Source organism: Megalops cyprinoides, chromosome 14 (assembly GCF_013368585.1).
Source record: "Megalops cyprinoides isolate fMegCyp1 chromosome 14, fMegCyp1.pri, whole genome shotgun sequence".
In the NCBI taxonomy this organism is placed as follows: domain Eukaryota; kingdom Metazoa; phylum Chordata; class Actinopteri; order Elopiformes; family Megalopidae; genus Megalops; species Megalops cyprinoides.
Window position 1 is genome coordinate 34,214,722 of NC_050596.1, and position 21,265 is coordinate 34,235,986.

Sequence of the window (21,265 nt, forward strand, 5' to 3'; positions counted from 1 at the left end):
ATTCCTACATTTTAAGTGGAAAAGCAGATGACAGAATTCAGCTGCTGTGTGACACTAGGTCCAGCCTAAACAGTGGATTTCATCTGAAGACCTTATGTGCTTACTGTATGATAATGTACAATTTAGTAATTGAAAATACTGTACTGTACTGTAGGTAAAACCTTCCACCTGCTGTAACCTTCTGTACTGTAGGTAAAACCTTCCACCTGCTGTAAGCCTCTGTACTGTAGGTAAAACCTTCCACCTGCTGTAAGCTTCTGTACTGTAGGTAAAACCTTCCACCTGCTGTAACCTTCTGTACTGTAGGTAAAACCTTCCACCTGCTGTAAGCTTCTGTACTGTAGGTAAAACCTTCCACCTGCTGTAACCTTCTGTACTGTAGGTAAAACCTTCCACCTGCTGTAAGCTTCTGTACTGTAGGTACTGCAGGACCTTTTGGGGGGCAACTTGTTTTGTGCCTCAACAAATAAATGTAATCCACAAACCAGAATCTTCAGAGGTCAGCAACAGCAATGACCATGGCATGATTTACAGCACAGGGTCACAAGATTACTTGAGTCATATTTATTATTGAAAGACAACAAACAATTTAGACTGTGATTTAGATGCAACACAAGGTGTTCTAGCCTCTTCACACATCAGCAGAGGATGGAGTTACAGGGGAAAGGCTACAGGAATCCATACGATGGTCAAACAGGCCTGGGAGTCAGGTCCGAGAGGAGGCCTGCCATTTCTGTGCAGTATTTCAGTGCTCGGACTTCTTCGGGGGAAACAGAGCGTACTCCACACCAAGCGCCACCACAAACGCAGCGAATCCGTATCTGAAGCCCCGCAGGAGCACGTCTTTGAAGGTGACAGGCTTGCTGAAGGCACCCATGTAGCGCCAGGCCTCATTCCTGTGGAGAGCAGAGAGGGAGGACAAACACGTCTTTAACATGCCAACACAGTGTAATATAATGTATTTAATATCCCACTTTGTTTTTAACATGGTATAATATCTGCTGCACCATATTAACCCTTACGAGCAGCTCTGCAGCACGCTAACTGCATTGCTGAACCCAAAATCACTGATGTCAGCATAAGATGTTTATGTTTTTTCCACCAATTACTGATTTACTGGTTTCAAAGGTAATATTCACAAACACGGTATAGGTGAGCTGAGTAACCTGTTCTTGTCATTAACCGTCTTATGTTTTACGTCAAACAAAATCAGGAAATGTTTGATTAATGTCATGTCCTTTGCCAGGTAACAAATAACAGCATTTATAATTTCGGCAGAGCATTACTGTATCCCAAAAGAGCGCAGTTTCATACCGGCCCCAGGGGTCCTTCAGTCCCCTGCGAGCGAGCCGCTGCTGCGTGAACTCCAGCGGGGTCCCCTCCACCTTCCACTGCCTGTAGTCCGGCAGATGTACTTTCCCGTGGCCGTGATCGCCTCCCATACCTTAGCATATCGAGAATGCAAGCGTCACACTTTATCTTTTTACATACCAAACGCCTGCCACCAGCTAGCCACCAAGCCAAACGTATTTCAATGGAGAGTGAACATGCTAAGTGACAGCCTGCGAGTGGGACTGATGGCTAACCAGTTTATCATTTGCGACCAGTATCCGTCATCTAGCCAGTAAGCTACTTAGCCAGCTAACTGGCTAACTGCAATTCAGTAACCATGAGCGGCTGATGAAGATACAACAAACACAGACACCAAATTATAATTCCGCCCAGCATGCAGCAGAGGCGCAGCCAGCGCGCCGAGCGCCTTCGTAGCGGTGTCCTGGTAGGCAGCTCATTAGAAAGACAGTTGCACCCAGCTAGCTAATAACGTACCGTTTCAAATGGCCTGAGCTAACCAACTAGCTAAATTACACGTAGTCTAACACACCTTGGTAGTATCGTTCAGATCGTGGAACACTGTATATACTACCTTTTATCAAAAGCAGGAAACACACACGAATTTACACAGGAATTTGGAAAAAAAGAGTGTTATTAAATGCCAGTTAGCTACCTCTGTGCTGTCTTGATGACCTCTATCAGCTAGCTCTCCACAATCCTCTTTGGGAGTACGGCAACAATGCAAGACCAAACCTGCTGCGAAAAGCGTTTGCGTATTTACTCCTGCATGTAGCAAGTTACATAGAAGTAACCGAATTCCGCTAAATTGTTCATCTATAGTCTTATTTTACATATATGTTTTACTATTTTGTCATAACGCACATAAAAAAACTTGAGAACAAATTAATTTCTTCATGCAATAACACTAGCTAAGGACGATTAGTTGTATCGCCCTCTAGTGCACTCCATGAGACACTGCACGCGTCATACCGCAACCGTGGAGAATTGAGGACTTCGTTACCGTGATCTTAACTGCAGTAAAACCGTATAAGAAATAATACGATAATAACGTCTCATGGAAGTGTGCACAGGCAGATACTCTTGGAAATACATGACAAAGAGACGATAAAATACAACACACGATGTTAAGCCAACAGCTTTCTCTGTCTGCACCCCGCGGTTGCGTCCGAGTCAATGTCAGCCCTCATGCGTGCCTGTTTTACTTAAAAAACTTTAAAAAATGCGATGCGCTGAAAATAACAGGAATTCGACTTCTAAATCACTACAGTAACCAAGCTGGGGGAAATTATTGTGAAACTAATACAAAATCGCCACTTACTGAAATATGTGTTGGCTAAATAGTTACACTTATGGAAAAATATTCAGATAATGCCAAATTCTTTTTAATATTTCTTCTCAAGATACGTTGGTCAAATAAAACCCAGAATGACTATCTTAGACATGATTTTACATGCTGTGTGTGTGTTGCGTAGGGGAAACTCAGTGGAAGGTGCTTTCTAAAAGACACAGAACTGAGCTCTGCAGTACAGGCGCACAGATTTAATGGGCAGCCCCACTCACACGAGCGCAACCGTGGCAAATTGGTGAAAAGTCTGCGGGTCTGCGGGTTAGGGTGAAGGTCTTACAGGACTGCTGCAGGTATATGGCGTAGCCTTAAACCCCATTCAAAGAGGGACATATTCAGTCCTCTTCATATTTTATAATTTCCTTAGGTAGAAACAAAAGCATGGCATAACAGAAAATATATTGCAGGCTAGGCCTCCAAACAGATGATATAAATGGCTTACTGCCTATTTAAACAAAGATCGTTCGGAGGCAACGACTGACTCGGGGAAATAAGCCGTGAAGTTTTTTTGTTGACTAATCTGATGTTACCTGGAGAGCCTGAAACCAGGCCAGGCCACAAGGCTGCGGAGCGCTTTTTGGGAGAGGTCGGTTTGAGTCTTAAATGCCACATCCCACGCTGCCACAGTGGACAGACGCTCTTTTCAGACACGCCTCTCTCACTCAGAACCCCAGCTTTAGCCCGGGATTTGAATCCCTGATTTTCCCCGCTGTAATAGGGGTCTAAGTGGGGGCAAGGTCGGCACTTCAACTGGGGTTGTCATAATCCAGCATGCATCTATCCGAGTTAGATTGCTTAATGTAAAAACACACGGATTGGGATAACATCCCACAGAATTGCGGGGAATGTGAGTGTTCAGGTAATTTCAGTCCAAGTGCACAAACACCGAATACGGTGTTTTTTAATTAATGCAACCCAACACACTATATGATTTTGATCGCTACCCTCATTGCTGAAGTCACCTTCTCCACCTATCCGATTGCCCGGCTGGTTAAATCCCCCTCCTGGCTGTCCTATAGTTGTGTAGCTGCTGGTAAGAGTAGCGAGGTGGCAGGAAGGAGGTGTTATTTGGGAGGTAGTGAGCAGGCTAGCTCAGTAAGCAGAGGAGATATACAATAGGAAAACAACCGGGTGATTTTAATGCTTCAGCAGATCAAGTCTTTATGATTTCTCTTGTCAGGAGATTTAATTCTTTACGCACCGGCTGCGGTGGAGTTGAACCCCGGACCACGATATTCATTCAGGATTGTTTTTTCCAGAGCCGGACTCGGTGCATTACGGTGACACTGTGGGATCGCTCCGGTAGGTATAACCATACCTCCTGCCTGCTAACTTTCAAAAGGGAAGACGTTGTCTTGTCGCCTGACGGATGTTTTAGGTGCATCCTGATACCATAAAATGATACGGAACAGAAAAGGTGGCTGCACTCTTAGTGCCCGACTATGGTTTGATTGTTAGGCTGAATTTGAATGTTAGCTAGCTAGCCTGCTAGCTTTGCGCTGCGGTCCTTATGAGCAGCCTGTCCTTGTAATTCCCCTAATGCGCTGTAAGGAAGCCAGCCAGCCAGGTACCCGCTGGGCAAAACACCACATTTCACCCGGCGAAATAAAGAACTAGGTAGTGACAATTTCTTTAAATATCCACTTCATGGATAAGTTTGTGAGCAAAGCCCAGCTATGTTTTCGGTTTTCCTGACCATGCTATTCTGCGTGTAGCTAGATTAGCGAGCTCCATGACATACAGACTCACCTACCATTATCGGACTCTGAAGTAAGGAGGTATAAGTATGATATGCTCACGTCTTGAATTGATTTCTCTCACTTTAATTTGCAGCCGTGGTATTTCAGTGGTGTAGCTAACGTTAGCTAGGCGAGCAAGCAAGCAGGATATGTTGCCGATATTGTACAACAGAACTGAAGGCTGGTCATTGGTACATAGTCACTTATATTGATCTGATTTTCTTTTTTGCTTCTCTATTTTCTTCATGTGCCTCTAAGCACGATTGCCATCTACCTGCATGTGTGCGTGAGTCCGGATGCGTGTAGCATGTGTGCGTGAGTCCGGATGCGTGTAGCATGTGTGCGCAATAGCGGCTCGCTGTCGCACTCGGGATGCAAGATGCGCAGTTCAGAGGAAGACAAGTACATTTTTAATAGCGTCCTAACGTGATTCAGTGGGAGAAGCGACACTGTACTGCTTGCACAACGAAGCGGTCAGTTGAATATTGATAATAGTTTGTCATCCATTTCATATCAGAAATTTGTGAGCATGCGTACCGTTGTATAATCAATGATTTCAGTTGATTGGATTGCTCACCCAGAGGGCAAATTCTGGTATAGGATGTGTATCACTAACTAGTGTTTCTAAATCTACTGAGAATCATCAGGTTCAGGAAAACCTTAATGATGTTGTTTTTTTGGCTGGAAGTACTGGTCTTGAAGGTGTGTAAATCTATTGAGGAACAAATACTATGGACATATGATGGCACACAGCAGTTAGTATGGCAGCTGTATCACTCACTGGTATATCTGACTAATGAAGGTCTTCTGGAGATACACAGTCATGCCCAGTGCACAGATATGGCTCAGGCTGGAAACACGGCCGAGTGATGTGTGAGGCAGAGGGCCGAGTGATGTGCTGGAATGAGGGAAGAGACACTGGTGTTGTGGAATGACGGGCAACAGGTGTGAAAAACCATGGATTTGTGTGGACTTTAGGAAGGGTGTTATCTGCCACTGACCTGTGGTCCTAATCTCACGCAGACAGAGTGAGGGTCCTGGAATTTCTGTCACAGAGGAGTCTGTCTGTATTATGAAACTGAGCTTAGCATAACATGACTAGCTGAGCCCATTACTTGTGCGGAGAGGGACACATGCTCTAATGCAGGGGAAGTGTGGTGCTCAGGAGACCTGACTCCGGATAGAAGGGATATGTAACAGAAGTTTGCGGTTTTCCGCAAGCAGAAGTATTTTGTATGTGTCACTCTGGTGACATTCTAATCAGTTCCCAGATAACAGGTCTAGTGAGATGAACAGTGGTAGCAGTCAGAGGGCTGATGCAATCAGCGCTGGGATAAATGTCCCTCTCACTGGGCCTGCACACCTGCCTCTGCCCTGCATCGCAATTACTGAGGCATCCAATTATTGGCTAGATTCTCTCATTGGCTGGAGGGGCCTTGGTTTGGGTGCTGTCATTGGCTGGAGGGGCTCCGGTTTCATATTCCATTAAACAACTGAAGAGGCTGAATATCTCAAAGCCTAAATACTGCAGGGCTTAAACAGTGACCAAAACGGTCAACCCTTCAGTCAACAGCTTTCTCTCTAAGGCCCAGGCCTTTCTGCCTGTCAGAGAGCTGTTAGACCCCTCATGCCTTCTGCCCCTGGGGAGCAGCCTGAACGGTCCTGTTCTGCAGAGTGATGATTATCAGGGTGCTGCTTGTCTGCTCCTGTGAGGAGATTCCTCTGCCTTTCTGACCTGGAAGAGAAAGAAATGCATGTTTTTATTGGCAGCAGATTTAATTCACCACGTAATTAGCAGGATCAGAGTCTGTGATAAAGGGCTTACATTCAGCAGCAGATCTACTGCTGTATCCCAGATTAAATCTGACCTGGGACCTGCATGATGCTCCCTGTGAATGACAGAAACCACAGGCATAGCTGCCTTCCTGTGTCTGAGTCTCAGACTGGGTAGCAGGCGGGACAGTGGGGTGATCACAGCAGGGAGATCACAGATAAAAGCGGAATTTGTGTGTTTCTCTACAGTTCGCCCCACTGAGGGGGGAAACGTTTTTAACAGGGGGATGGACTTCATGTTCATATATTGAAATGTTTATTCAACACTGGAAAAGAGACGCAATAAGAGAATGTGGGTGGAGTAGATCTGAAAGCATGCCTCCGCTTTGGTCCGGGGCTTTGCTGGGGAGTCAGTGTGGAAACCGGCAGCATTTTAACGCGGCGCAGGGAACACAGGCAGCTGTGGAGTCACGCGCAGAGATTCCTGGACCTGTGCAGACACGTCCACCTCGCAGCAGTAAGTAACACAGCACACTGACATCCTCACAAACAGCCGATCCCCCACGCTGGTCTCTGTTCTGCAGCTTCTGTGTCATTCACTGGCTGGTAATTACTTACTTACAGGCCTGCTTTCATCTAATCCTCTTACCTGATTGGTGGGGAAAGAGTGCCTTGTTTGGAATGGCCAGTCATTCATTAGGCCCATCTCACCATGACAAGAAACGCCCAAACTCCCTGCCCCCGACTGCACCCCAGCACAGCGGCACTGCAGTGAGATGAACACAGTCCTCCACAGCACAACGCACTGAAGCGGGCGTTACACTGAAGCAGCGTCACACTAAAGAGGGCGTTACACTGAAGCAGCGTCACACTGAAGAGGGCGTTACACTGAAGCAGCGTCACACTAAAGAGGGCTTTACACTGAAGCGGCGTCACACTAAAGAGGGCGTTACACTGAAGCGGCGTCACACTAAAGAGGGCGTTACACTGAAGCAGCGTCACACTAAAGAGGGCGTTACACTGAAGCAGCGTCACACTAAAGAGGGCGTTACACTGAAGCGGCGTCACACTAAAGAGGGCGTTACACTGAAGCAGCGTCACACTGAAGAGGGCGTTACACTGAAGCAGCGTCACACTAAAGAGGGCTTTACACTGAAGCGGCGTCACACTAAAGAGGGCGTTACACTGAAGCGGCGTCACACTAAAGAGGGCTTTACACTGAAGCGGCGTCACACTAAAGAGGGCGTTACACTGAAGCGGCGTCACACTAAAGAGGGCGTTACACTGAAGCAGCGTCACACTAAAGAGGGCGTTACACTGAAGCGGCGTCACACTGAAGCAGCGTCACACTAAAGAGGGCGTTACACTGAAGAGGGCGTTACACTGAAGAGGGCATTACACTGAAGAGGGCGTTACACTGAAGAGGGCATTACACTGAAGCGGCATCACACTGAAGAGGGCGTTACACTGAAGAGGGCGTTACACTGAAGCGGCGTCACACTGAAGAGGGCGTTACACTGAAGCGGCGTCACACTGAAGAGGGCGTTACACTGAAGCGGCGTCACACTGAAGAGGGCGTTACACTGAAGAGGGCGTTACACTGAAGAGGGCGTTACACTGAAGCGGCGTCACACTGAAGAGGGCGTTACACTGGCGTCACACTGAAGAGGGCGTTACACTGAAGCGGCGTCACACTGAAGAGGGCGTTACACTGAAGCAGTGTCACACTGAAGAGGGCGTTACACTGAAGCAGTGTCACACTGAAGAGGGCGTTACACTGAAGAGGGCGTTACACTGAAGCGGACACCAGTCTGAGGATAGGTGGTATGTCTTCTGTTATCATTGAAGCGGTGCTCTAGGTGTTGACCTGCTTGTGTAAGATCTCTGAATGCTCTTGAGCGTGTGTGATAAGAGGTCCCGTTGCCATGGATCCTGACGCATCTGAAGCCTTGTGCTGCATTGCTCTACAGGGAGCTGGACCCACATGGTGAAGATTTTTATGTCTAATCTGTGATTATCAACATCAAACCCTGGGGGAGTTGCTCAGTTCATGGTTTCTGAGTGAAATCTGAGGCATTAATACATGGAGCCTCTAAAGATTGGCTTTGAGATGAATTCACAGAAGGTAGAAATTGATCAGAGGAAGTGCTTTCAAGATTAAAGTTTTACGAATTAGAACATTATTTTACAAGTGGTTTAAGATTAAGTAGAAATTAATTAGGCCTTTAAATCTGAATGGAAAGTGAAAGTAGCACAGCTCGCTCCTGTAATCTCGGCCGTGTGCCTGATGTGCCTCTGAGCTCAACGCATCTCCCCACAGTGACGGACACCTGCTGTACCTGCTGTGTTTCTCTCAGGTAGAGCATGTGCCTCCCTCCACACCTGCCTGAGTGTGGATTCTAACTCAGTGTTAACACCTGTTAGGCCTGAAATGGCAGAGGTCTGGTAGGTGTGTGGTCTGAAGGGTGGAGCCGGGGGTGGTGACTCAGGTGAAGGAGAGTGTGTCCAAGCGGAGCCAAGCGTTTCAGGTGATACCCTCTCTGCATTTATCTCTGCATGACAGCTGCTGTGAGATCACCGGGGTGTGGCAGCGCGGACATGAGCATCAAGGCGCTGTAGTGATCGCATTGCTGGGCAGCGTTTGAACCATCAGTGCAATTGGTGAGCTTGAGGCTGTGAGCTGAACAAGTGGGGAAGCTGGGGGGGGGCAGAGTGTTATGTAATGTGATGCTGGAGAGGGTCTTGCTTGGGGCAGGGCAGAGTGCTATGGAACATGATGCTGGAGATGGTCTTGCTGGATGCTCCCTGAGCCAGGCTGCAGCACAGCATTATGGGCTGTGAGAGCACCATCTCTCAGTCACCCTCTCTCTTTCCACAAATTTGCATTTTTTGGGCTCTGAATATTTGTATGTGTAAGGGGTTTTACAGAATGATCTCCATCACCTTTTCTGGCAGCAGAGATACGGCTCTCAGTTCATGACCATGGCTGATGTCTGTCTGTCCCTCTGGCAGGTCTTAGCCACAGACTCTCTGTCTGTTCTCCATGTTAAAAATGTGCTGCTGTTATCCTCTCCAGAAGAAACATGTAATGCATGCAGACCAGTTCAGGGCAGAAACCAGTCTGTGCTGCACAGTCTCCCAGTAAGAGGGATTACTGAGTGCTGTTTGCTTAGCTTGAGCAGTCAAATCGTTCGGGTGCTTCTGTCAGGGACTACCTGAGTAGTGTGGCTCTGAGGACAGGTGGAAGGTCCTTTCTCTGAAATTCAGGGACCGTGCTGCTTTGAAGATCAGACTGATGAGTGGCCATCGCTATGGTAACAGGACTCATTGTTGCACAACGACCCTCATATTGTGACATCATTTCCGGAGCTGGGCGGAGGGGGCATCACCACACCACAGGGAGAGCTGGCATGCTATTGGCTGGGGAACGGCACGGCTTCCTGCCCCGGTTGGATTGGCTCAGATGGCTGTGCCAGGAGTGGGAATTTCCTCAGTGCGTTAATTGTGCTTAAAGGAGAGGCCGTCCTCTATTCTTAGCTCCACAGCTAAGAATAGCCCTGGAGCCTTTAGCGTTTGGTATCAGTTCACATCTGACCTGACGCTGCCCTGAGCAGAAAGCATAGCTGCATCTGAATACTCGGTATGCACTAACATCGGTTAAGAACCTACTACCCCACCGTTACTGTAGTACGTACTATTGAGTATGCAAGCGAGTAGTTAGGACACAATTCGGACGTATTCCACCACCATCTTACCTGTCCTTTCACCCGGATGTTTACATGATTACATGTTTTAAAAATCACCCTGCTTTACTTAGCTGACTGTCAACCTGAGGTAAAACGAAAAGCTAACATTACATAACAAGCCAATTGATTTCTTATCTTAACCAAGTTGACTACACCACCATCTTCTTTCTCTTTTTCCAGGGGAATTTTTCTTTTTCGGTTTTTCGGGCTCCAGCTGACTTATGGGATAGCGTAGTGTGGTATGTTTGCGCGCTTCAAAATTTCAACGGATGTAGCAGGTCATCCGGGTACCGTTCGGCTGCTATTAAATGCCCGCTGAGTATTCGGACTCTGTGGATTGTGATGTCCTGCGTTTGTATTCTATACAGTAAGGCAGTGTGACTTTCGGATGCAGCCCATGTTTTCCTAGTACATGAACAGTTCTTTCGGTGCTCATTTTGCCCTTTATACCTGCAAGCACAATATTTAGCACACATTGTGTGTGTCCTCAGAAAACCCTTAAGCTTAAATAAGGTGATGTTTCATTGCGGATGTTTGAGTTAGTTCTTGAGTCTTTTCAGTGTGACGCCAAGGTGGTGATGGTGAAGTGTTACCATGGCGATCATTCACACTGCTTCCAACCTCTTGGTCCAGGTGACCAAGTCTGTGTGGTCATGAGGACCGTGCTGAGGATGTCCAGGCAGGAGCTGAGAAACATGACCAAACTCACTCTCCTTATGCTGAATGTGAAACACAGCCAAAGTGAAATATATTCTGGCACTGTAGCATAGCGGTAAGGAGCAGGACTTGTAACTGTGATATAAATGCAGGAGTAAATTAGTTTAATTTTGCAGCCTCTCTCTGCTGTCATCCTGAAGTGTAGATGTAGAGCCGGTGTCGCTGTAGGCTCTCTCCTGAAGAGGATCTGCACTGAAGCTTTCTGCACGTGCTTCTCTGATTCTGGGAGATGAGGAGAGGCATCACTTCAGGAGTGAAAGGAATTTCCTCACACCCTCCGTGTGCGAGTCAGAGCTCTGAGATTCTCACTCGCGGGAGGTATGCAGCTCCTGCCTGGAGGAGCATCCTGCTTCTCATTAGAGGGTTTCCTCACTGAGGGTGGAGTCTGCAGGCCGCCGTGTGAGGAGTGTGAGGGTGGAGTCTCCAGGGCGCTGTGTGAGGAGTGTGAGGATGAGAGGGTGGAGTCTCCAGGACACTGTGTGAGGAGTGTGAAGGTGAGAGGGTGGAGTCTCCAGGGCGCTGTGTGAGGAGTGTGAGGATGAGAGGGTGGAGTCTCCAGGGCGCTGTGTGAGGAGTGTGAAGGTGAGAGGGTGGAGTCTGCAGGCCGCTGTGTGAGGAGTATGAGGGTGGAGTCTCCAGGCTGCAGCGGAGAGGCCAGCATCAGCGGGCCTCTCATTCATTCCCTCACTGTGTGTGAGTGCAGACATGATTGATTCAGCTAAAATGTGGCCTCTTTATTTTGGCAGTGCATGTGGAGCTGCTTTGCTGTAAGACCACACCCCTCTCCCGCCCCCAGCCCCGCCCTGGCTGCTGGAGTCCTCCCCTCGGGTCCCGGCAGCTGGAGTGCTGAGAGTCTGGGGCTTTCTCTGCTTTTTATCAGGGGACTCCCCATGGTGCCCGCTGGCCTGCTGGGTGAAGGTTAGGCCAAGGACACCGACGGGACCGGTGCATGGGAGGATCAGTGCCCCCCCCCACCACCACCCCCCGTGCCCCCCCGCGCCCCCCGCGCCCCCCGTGCCCCTCCGTTGCAGTTTCCTGGCCGCAGGGGCCACTCAGAGGCAGAGCAGTAGAGCTTTAATTAGCCCTGCATGGATTAGTGATGTTCAGAGTCAGTTCCTCTGAGTATCACTGGGGCCGTGCAGAGTAACACAGACTGTGTTTCACGGACTGTGTTTGTCACTGAGGCTGTGCAGAGTCACACGGACTGTGTTTCACGGACTGTGTTTGTCACTGAGGCTGTGCAGAGTCACACGGACTGTGTTTCACGGACTGTGTTTGTCACTGAGGCTGTGCAGAGTCACACGGACTGTGTTTCACGGACTGTGTTTCTCACTGAGGCCGTGCAGAGTCACACGGACCGTGTTTCTCACTGAGACACAGGCTGCTCTTCCTCCGCTCAGTCAGGGACAGGCGAGGGCTGCTGGCTCCCTCTGCAGGTGGTGGTTATTGCCAGTGTGCCGTTTGGCAGTGCTGTTGCTGCGGTTACAGGCTGTCCTGGCCTTCTCTGGCAGTGCTGTTAGCTTCACGCTGTGCCCGTGGGACTGAGCGGAGACACTGTGTACTGAGAGCGTACCACGTGTGCGGAGACGGGCAGGGGGCAGTCTGCGTGGGGGCAGTCTGCGTGGGGGAAGTCTGCGTGTCCCTGCGGCTCCTACAGGCGAGGACTGACTGTGAGAGAGGCCTGTAGGAGTTATACTGCAGCTCACTCCAGCTGCAGGCCGAATGCGAGATCCCCTGCTGAGATCTGACCTGCCTGCTGCAATGTGCTGTTACACACTCAGGCTGCTGTTACACACTCAGGCTGCTGTTACACACTCAGGCTGCTGTTACACACTCAGTGTGCTGTTACACACTCAGGGTGCTGTTACACACTCAGGGTGCTGTTACTCTCTCTGCTCCCATAATGCAGTGCTGCAGGTCCTCTCTGCCAGCACAGACCAGCAGGGTGCCGCTGGGGAGGAACCCCCCGCTGGAAGGCAGACTTTAGGGCTGAAACTGTGCCTTTGTGGCTGGCTGCAGCAGTCTGTGGTGATGGGGGTGCATGGACTGAGATCACATGACGAGTGTCACTTCCTGGTCGTTGCTGCAGTGAGAGCCGGCTAATGGAACGCTCCCTCTCCACAGAGTGTTATCTTCCTGTGCATCTCTGTTGAATCACCCACCCCCTCGCCCCCCCCACAGCTGTCCCCGTGAGAGCCCGGGGCCCTCTCCCTCCCTGCAGTCTCGGGTCCACACCCCTGCCTGTGTGTATGAGAGAAGGGGCTCTGCATTAGTGCAGAGGTCCAGGAGGCTGTTGGAAGGTTTGAAACCTTTCTGTACCTCGTTTGGGGTAGTTTTCCCTCACAGTTATTCCGAGTGCAAGCTGGTGAAGCGCATGAGACCCTGTCGTATTGACTGAAATGCTGATGCCAGCCCACACACCAGGAAAAGGCAATATTCTATTTCTGTGAGCTTAACCAGTGATCAATACCACTGCTATTCCTCCCACTCTGACCTGCACTGGGCAGGGTGTGAGTGTGGGCGGGGCTTGGATGTGGGAGGGGCATTGATGTGGGTGGGGCTCGGTGTGGGAGGGGCTTAGGGTGCTGTGCTCAGGACAGCATGGTGTGACAGTTCTGCCTCCTTGCTGCTCAGAGTACGTGACACCAGCTCATGTAGATGCACAGCAGAGCAACATTACTGTACAGCCAAACTCAGGCAGAATTTACAGCCACTGTCTGTGTGCTGCTCTGTATCAGAGATTGTGTGGGGTTAATCAAAGCCCAGTACTGTCATCATTGGCTTTGAGCCTGAATCAAACTGGAAAAAAAAATTTGTGAAAAAATGAAAAAGTCAGAATTTGTTTATTTCCATTTTCTCCCCAATTTGGAATGGCCAATTCCCCAAATTCTGGAATGTCCAATTTATCATCATCGATGTTCGGTCCCATTGCACAACCCCCACTGTCAATCCGGGACAGCGTGGACAAGCACGTGCCCTCCTCTGAGACACGTGATGTCAGCCATTGCTTCTTTTCGTAATGCAGTCCACAAGCTAAGCTAGCACAGAGATGAGTTGGAACAAGACATTTCATATGCAGCTTTGGCACATGGACCACAGGCGTCCAATCGACCAACAGGGGTCGCTGTTGCTAATGAGACCAAAGCCTCTGCCGACGTACCCACCCCTATCCCCGGCGGGACGAAGCCAATGTGTTCCGCCTGTGAGCTCCCGGTCACTATCGGCTAGTGACACGGTCGGGTTTGAACCCGGGCTGTAGCGTTCAGTCTACACTCAGAACGAGTGCTTTTACCGACTGAGCCACTCGGGAGCCCAAAAAGTCAGAATTTATAATTATGTAAAATGGAATGTTGCTGTTATAGAATCAGAAAAGCAGTGTCTCAAGGGGTTGAGTTCAGATGCATTTGAATGAGGGAGCTTCTCCAGGGCAGGCTGCGATTCTGTGCAGGACGAGGAAGCCGCACATCCTGTGCTGAGCGGTATCCTGGGTTGCAGGCCAAGGCCTGCGTCAGCCTCTCCGGGCTGCGGGACACCTGCGTCCGAGGCCTGCGTCAGCCTCTCCGGGCTGCGGGACACCTGCGTCCGAGGCCTGCGTCAGCCTCTCCGGGCTGCGGGACACCTGCGTCCGAGGCCTGCGTCAGCCTCTCCGCGCAGCGGGACACCTGCGTCCGAGGCCTGCGTCAGCCCCACCGCGCAGCGGGACACCTGCGTCCGAGGCCTGCGTCAGCCTCTCCGCGCAGCGGGACACCTGCGTCCGAGGCCTGCGTCAGCCCCGCCAGGCAGCAGGACACCTGCGTCCGAGGCCTGCGTCAGCCCCACCGCGCAGCGGGACACCTGCGTCCGAGGCCTGCGTCAGCCCCACCGCGCAGCGGGACACCTGCGTCCGAGGCCTGCGTCAGCCTCTCCGGGCTGCGGGACACCTGCGTCCACCTCACCTGCTGCTCTACCCGGGTCAGCACCATGCACAGCACCTGAAATTAGAACTAAACCCACTCTCATAGGAATTACCAGGAGGGGGCGCCACCCTGGGTGTTCACCTGGGGACTGTACATTCAGCTGCTATTAACAAGGCAGGGAGGTAGATAAATAAGTAGAGGCTGGCGACAGGACATTAGTAACAGAAGAACAGGAAACCCGTGCAGACCGAGGCATTTGTGACGGCTCATTTCTGGGTTACGTAAGGAGTCTCCTGGTCTTGTGAGAGGCGGTGCACACCCACCCACCTCAGTGATCAGCTCGTCTCACAGCATTAACTGTGCTCACAGCATTAACTGTGGACTGCAGTTATGAATGAGAGAAACCAGCAGTTCAGTCTGATTAGATTCTGTGGAAGGCTGCTCCAGAGGGGGAGGTGGGGGCGCTGTCTGGCTCTGGGACTGAGGGGGGGTGTGTTCTGTTTGCAGGGACACCTCTCTGCCTGCGGGCCACTGGGAGGAGAGAGGGGACCGCAGGAGCGTTGAAAGGTGAGAGTGCGGGCCAATCACACAGAATTCATACAGGTTTGACTTTAACCTGAATTCTCACAGATACACCATTTCTGTGCTGTTTTCCTCTGTGACACTGACTGAATCGTAGTGCTCATCACTTCTCATCATCACCAACTTCTCTAAGTGGCTCGTGTGTTTGTGTGCAGTTTTTAATCAGTGTGTGCAGGTCAGGCTGGAGAAGGGTGTGTGTGTGTGTATTGGAGGTGGAGAGGCTGGCTGCAGTTCACCTGGTCCTCTGGCTGGCCTGGGGTTTGTTTGCCATTAGCTTTACTGTGGAAAGGGGGCCGTGATCTACGAGATGCTGGATTGCGCTTATCTCTGGGGGTGCGGGTGGCCCTGTGTTCAGGGATGCTGTGATATTTTTTGGGGGGGTGCGGGTGGCCCTGTGTTCAGGGATGCTGTGATATTTTTTGGGGGGGTGCGGGTGGCCCTGTGTTCAGGGATGCTGTGATATTTTTTGGGGGGTGCGGGTGGCCCTGTGTTCAGGGATGCTGTGATATTTTTTGGGGGGTGCGGGTGGCCCTGTGTTCAGGGATGCTGTGATATTTTTTGGGGGGTGCGGGTGGCCCTGTGTTCTTTTGCTTTGCTGGTAAATCGGTCAGCGTGGATGTAGGTCAGAGAGAGCGTGTGCATCTCTGTGATGTTTATTTTTACATGCTGATGATGTGCAGATGTGGTTTGTTGCCTGTGAGGAGAGGGATGGGCAGCTGACAGAAGACGGCAGATAACCGCACTGCCATGTTCACCTGTCTGCTTTGCTTTATCGATTAGGGTTCCACATTAAGGTCTGGGCAAGAGGGTCAGAAATCTGTTTGCCCAAAGTGAATCTCTTATTATTATTTTTGTTATTATTAAATAATTATTATTATTAGATCTTGGCAATGTCATGTTATTTTTCTAGTAATATAAGTGTTTGAACTTGAACTCCTGACTCAACACGTGTCGTGGTGTGCAGTCGGTCTGCTGTGGAGCGCAGGGGGGGGACCTCTCACCCCCTACCTGAGCACAGCGCTGCTGTATTTCCATGGCAGGGTGTGTGTGAGTGTGTGTGTGTGTGAGTGTGTGTGTGTGTGAGTGTGTGTGTATGTGAGTGTGTGTGTATGTGAGTGCATGTGTGAGTGCATGTGTGTGAGTGTGTGAGTGCGTGTGTGTGTGTGTGTGCGTGTGTGTGTGTGTGTGTGTGTGTGTGAGTGCATGTGTGCATGTGTGCGTGTGTGTGTGTGTGTGTGTGTGTGTGTGTGTGTGTGTGTGTGTGTGTGAGTGTGTGTGTATGTGAGTGCATCCTGTATTTCTGTGAGTGTGTGTGTGTGTGAGTGTGTGTGTATGTGAGTGTGTGTGTATGTGAGTGCATGTGTGTGAGTGCATGTGTGCGTGTGTGTATGTGAGTGCATGTGTGTGAGTGCATGTGTGTGTGTGTGTGTGAGTGCATGTGTGCGTGTGTGTGTGTGTGTGTATGTGAGTGCATGTGTGAGTGCATGTGTGTGAGTGCATGTGTGCGTGTGAGTGTGTGAGTGCGTGTGTGTGTGTGTGTGTGTGTGTGTGCGTGAGTGTGTGTGTGCGTGAGTGTGTGAGTGTGTGAGTGCGTGTGTGTGTGTGTGTGTGTGTGAGTGTGTGTGAGTGCATGTGTGTGTGTGCGTATGTGTGTGTGTGTGTGTGTGTGTGAGAGTGTGTGTGCGTGTGGGTGTGCGTGTGGGTGTGTGTGTGTGTGGGTGTGGCTGATGGGAAATTAGAAGGCACTCAGCCGCAGAGAGGATAATAATGTCTCATAAATACTTTAGAGAGCATCTAGAAAGCCTTTCTCTCCCTTAGTTTTTACTGAGGAGTGAAAGTGTTTAAGAGACCTGAGACTCTTCTCAAAGAGCACCTGGAGTTCTGCTTTGGAAGGAGAGGAAACTCAGGGAAAGTGTTTGGTGGGCTGCACAAGCTGTGCGTAAATCCCCCTGTACAGGATCACTACCTCTGTGTGCTTGGTACCTAAAGCTTTCCCAGGGTTTCAGGTTTCATTGCTTTCTGAATTGCTTCCAGAAAAATTAAAAAGCAGTTTCAAGCTGCTGCTGACCTGTTGTTGTAGATGAATTATAGTCAGGTGTATTAGTTACCATTTTTTGAGAGACATTGCCAAGGTGTTCTTTAATGCTGTGGTCACCATGGTGATGAGGAGGTCCAGGGCGAGGGAAGGCTAGGTTTTACCTTCAGTTGATGGACTGTCAACCCCATCTGTAAGACAAGCCAAGACCTGTGAGTCAGACCTAGAGAAATAAAGATTGGATGGTCACCTGTACAGCAGGGGTATCAGAAGCCATGACAGGCTGTGAGTAGCCCTTATATGCCGCAGATCCCAGCTCTGTTGGAACACGCAGGAGGATTGGATGGTTCTCCGTGTCAAAAGTAGCAGACAGATAAGAGGATGATCCCTGAGGTCAGGGAGGTCAGGGAGGTGAAGGAGGTCAGGGAGAGTGCAGGTGAGGAGGGGATCAGCCACTCAGAGCAGGACAGTCTGATTACAGCAACTCCTGGGTCCAGGCTGTGTGGGTGTAGCAGGTTGGTCTGTAGAGGATAACTCTCATTTAAGAGAATCTCGCTTAAGGGTTCTGCTGAGGATGGATATTATGGACAGCTGCTGGACCAAGACTACAGACCTGTTCAGAAGCCGAGGGGAAGCATCAGCTACAGAGGGAGCGGGAGGGGTCATGCTGTGTGCTTGGAGTAGGTGACGGTGAACACCGCAGAGGGTGTGTCTGTGGTGTTACCCTCAGAGCTCAACATGTGGTGTGATTAGTGTTAATGTTTCTAATGGTCAGGATGCCCATGGTGAGACAGTGTTGCTCTGTGGCAGAGGCCGCTGACGGGCTGTGCAATAGCAATGATGGTAGATGAAGAGAATGAGGCCTTTTTTTTCCTTCATAAAACGGACTTTCTCCTGTCCCACCTCTGCACACCTACAGAAATCGCTGAAAGAAAGCCTCAGCTCCTCACACAGGACCCCCCCCCCCCATTCTTTTCAGTTAGATAAATTTAGATTCCCTTTCTGCCTGAGTGTTTCTCATTTACACAGTTTAAACTTCACATGACTGTTAATGAGAGGGTCGTAGGTGCCGCTGGGTGGTACGCACATACTCTTAATAAGGCATATGACAGCGCTAAGCCATGATTGGCCAGGAAAGTATGCAGCCTTAAACGTGCTCTGCTTGTCCTGGATAAGCGGAGCAGGGACCCGTAAACAGGAAGTGCTGACAGGGTCACAGGGCCGGGGTGTCTCCAGAGGAGCGCTAGTGCTCGGAAAGTTAGTGCATTGTTCTCCTAGCATCATTAGCCAAGACCATAAATAGTCAACAATGGGCTGTGATTGTGGTAGTGCTGTGTGATGACAATGGCCAGAAGAGGCTGAAGGACTGGATTGGCTAGTTAGCCTCTCTCATCCTGCTGTTGACAGGCTCCTTTGGGATGGACAGCAGATACTGAATTTCAGCTCTCATCATGGCTTCTTTCTTCCTGTATTTCTGCCACCCTGTCTTTCCATGCTTTTGCAGAAGCAGCTGGTTAAGCAGAAGCGAGATCTATAATTTCTACACGTTTCATTTGACTCCCCTCATCCCAGCATGCAGTCTGTATTTCACATTTCTGTCAGTTCCGTGCAGGCAGACTCATGGCGACATTTTATCCCTTCACTAGGGCACTTCCCCACCTTCACTAGGGCACTTCCCCACCTTCACTAGGGCACTTCCTCACCTTCACTAGGGCACTTCCCCACCTTCACTAGGGCACTTCCTCACCTTCACTAGTGAACTTCCCCACCTTCACTAGGGCACTTCCCCACCTTCACTAGGGCACTTCCCCACCTTCACTAGGGCACTTCCTCACCTTCACTAGGGCACTTCCTCACCTTCACTAGGGCACTTCCTCACCTTCACTAGGGCACTTCCCCACCTTCACTAGGGCACTTCCTCACCTTCACTAGGGCACTTCCCCACCTTCACTAGGGCACTTCCTCACCTTCACTAGTGAACTTCCCCACCTTCACTAGGGCACTTCCCCACCTTCACTAGGGCACTTCCCCACCTTCACTAGGGCACTTCCCCACCTTCACTAGGGCACTTCCTCACCTTCACTAGGGCACTTCCTCACCTTCACTAGGGCACTTCCCCACCTTCCCAGTTGCCCAGCTTATCTCCAGCATTGTCTTGCAGTCACCTTCTTCAGCATCGCAGAGCCATTTGACTCCCTTTCCTTTCCTTCGTAGGACCCTGAGGGTGGAGTTTCATATGGTACACAGTGAGCATCACTCCCAGTCCCAGGTGGGCGGGGCCTGAAGCTGCATTCTGGCTGCCTGCATTTCTCTGCCACTGGGATGGTTATAGAGGGGCAGCAGTGTTTCTCATTTATGCAGAAAGAGCTTGATGCACATTTTACTGAAGCAGAGTGCTTCCTATGACTTTCCACCAGAAACCATCAGACCGTCTCTATCTTACATTACATTACAATATCATCATTAAGCAGACGCTCTTATCCAGAGCAAAATCTGAGCGTGTGTCAGTGCCACGCCCTGCTGCGATCACAGCCGGGTGCTGGCTTCAGCCCAGAGTGCCCTTAAGATCACGTCAGCCATTTTATTTCCCCTAAATCCCATGATCCTCTCTGGGAGCCAGGGGTCTTCAACATGGGAAAGAATGGGCTGTTTGTGCATATGCACCAGCCCACGGTCATATGGGAATGCCTGTTCTGCTGGGTCTTTAAGCAGTGAAATCTGTGGGATTTGCCCATATAATCTGCATGTAGCCATGGTTCTGTTCTGTTAGGTACTGGAGTAAAGGAAAGTTTTGCCTTTAGGACCAGTGTCCAGCCAAGCAGAGCAGCGAGGTCAGACCTACACCCACAGAAACTGGCTGAATACTGTGAGAGTATCTGTGTCTCAGGACCTAACAGAGCAGGAAGGACTCAGGAAAGTGGAGGCTGTTTCCACCCCACCTCAGGTCTGCAGTATTGTTTGGGTAAGAACCTGAAGGGTGTTTGTGGGCATTTGCGGGCAGTTGAGGGTGGTTGCGGGCGTTTGCGGGTGTTTGTGGGTATTTCGTGGGGCAGAGGGAGGCAGCGATCCCCTCCTCCTGGTCTGAAGGGGCAGCGTATCGCTGGCAGAAGACCCTGGCTGGGCGCCGTGCTCCTGGACTCGGTGTGTGACAGTAAGGAGCGGCGTCAGGGACGGAGGCAGAGGGGGCCCTGTGAGTGACGGGTGAGGGAGTGCCACTGCACAGGCAGGAGGCTCTGCTCAGCATAAAACATGAATATAATGTATATATTAATTGAGGCTTACACAGCTCTTTTTAGAGAGTTGGTACATCCAGCTGAATATTTTCCATGGGCTTTATCTTTATTTTTATTTTATTTTATCACTGCCTTAGCTGCACAGATAAGCAACAGAAAAGCTGAGTTAGCAGTAATACAGACTGAACACAGTCAGGCTAACGCTGGAGTCTGGCTCAGTCAGTGTGCCAGCTTCATGTGGAAGGCTGGTCTTTGTCAGGGAGTGTTTAACAATACCTATATGATGGTAGTTAATTCTAAGCCTGAGGTGATTTTGCTAGTCAAGGTCCATATTTCACTTTTGGTTCTCAAGTCAACAGGGACTTTACAGTCATTTATTTATGTATTTATTTATTTATTTTAAATTGTGAACTCAGCGTGTCAGCAAAACTATTCAGGAGAATTTTTGTGTTTTAGCAAAATGTGAGACAGAGGGTCTGAATTCTGTGCACCTGGCATGCAGTGACCCTGTTAATGTTCTCATGAAAGTCAGAGAACAGAAATCACTTTCAGCCCGATGACTCATGTGGATGATTCAGCTCTGTGAAAAAGGTGGTTTGAAACCTCATGAAACGGGTTAAATTTGAGCGAGAGGGTTTTGTGAAGGCTGTTTTTGGTGAGTGTGGGCTCACTTCTTCGTTATGCTGGGCTGACTGTCCTTCAGGCTGGACACTCTCTGCTCTGATAGAGCAGCCAATATGTCAGATTGGAATGTGAGCAAAGTTTCAGTGGCGCTTCAGGAGGAGAACAGAAGCTTGGTCAGTTATGGTGCTGATAACAGTGATAAACCCCCAGAAACACCTCCTT

General features: G+C 49.9%; 2 protein-coding genes across 8 annotated transcripts in view; one reads left to right on the top strand and one right to left on the bottom strand.

Moving 5' to 3' along the window:
- Positions 1–549: 549 nt before the first annotated feature.
- Positions 550–2,068, bottom strand: ndufb3 (NADH:ubiquinone oxidoreductase subunit B3). 3 transcript variants are annotated; one of them, XM_036544716.1, is made up of 3 exons: positions 2,006–2,068; positions 1,315–1,444; positions 550–896 (listed from the first exon to the last, which is right to left on the bottom strand). In XM_036544716.1, exons 2-3 carry the CDS (start codon positions 1,440–1,442, stop codon positions 746–748), a joined length of 279 nt encoding a protein of 92 aa, XP_036400609.1. In that variant the 5' UTR covers positions 1,443–1,444; positions 2,006–2,068; the 3' UTR covers positions 550–745. The 3 variants fall into 3 exon arrangements, with proteins under 3 accessions (XP_036400609.1, XP_036400607.1, XP_036400608.1); XM_036544714.1 differs by having other exon boundaries at positions 1,925–2,054; XM_036544715.1 differs by having other exon boundaries at positions 1,883–2,054.
- A 1,672-nt stretch (positions 2,069–3,740) lies between these two features.
- The window catches only part of LOC118788693 (protein FAM126B-like), a 31,625-nt gene continuing 14,100 nt past the window's right edge, over positions 3,741–21,265 (top strand). For 4 of the 5 annotated variants that reach the window (XM_036544707.1, XM_036544701.1, XM_036544706.1 and 1 more), the window contains exon 1: positions 3,741–4,000. The gene's annotated coding sequence lies outside the window, so the exon portion shown is untranslated. Of the gene's footprint in view, positions 4,001–15,076; positions 15,137–21,265 lie in introns of those variants that run through there. The other variant, XM_036544703.1, reaches the window with a different exon arrangement.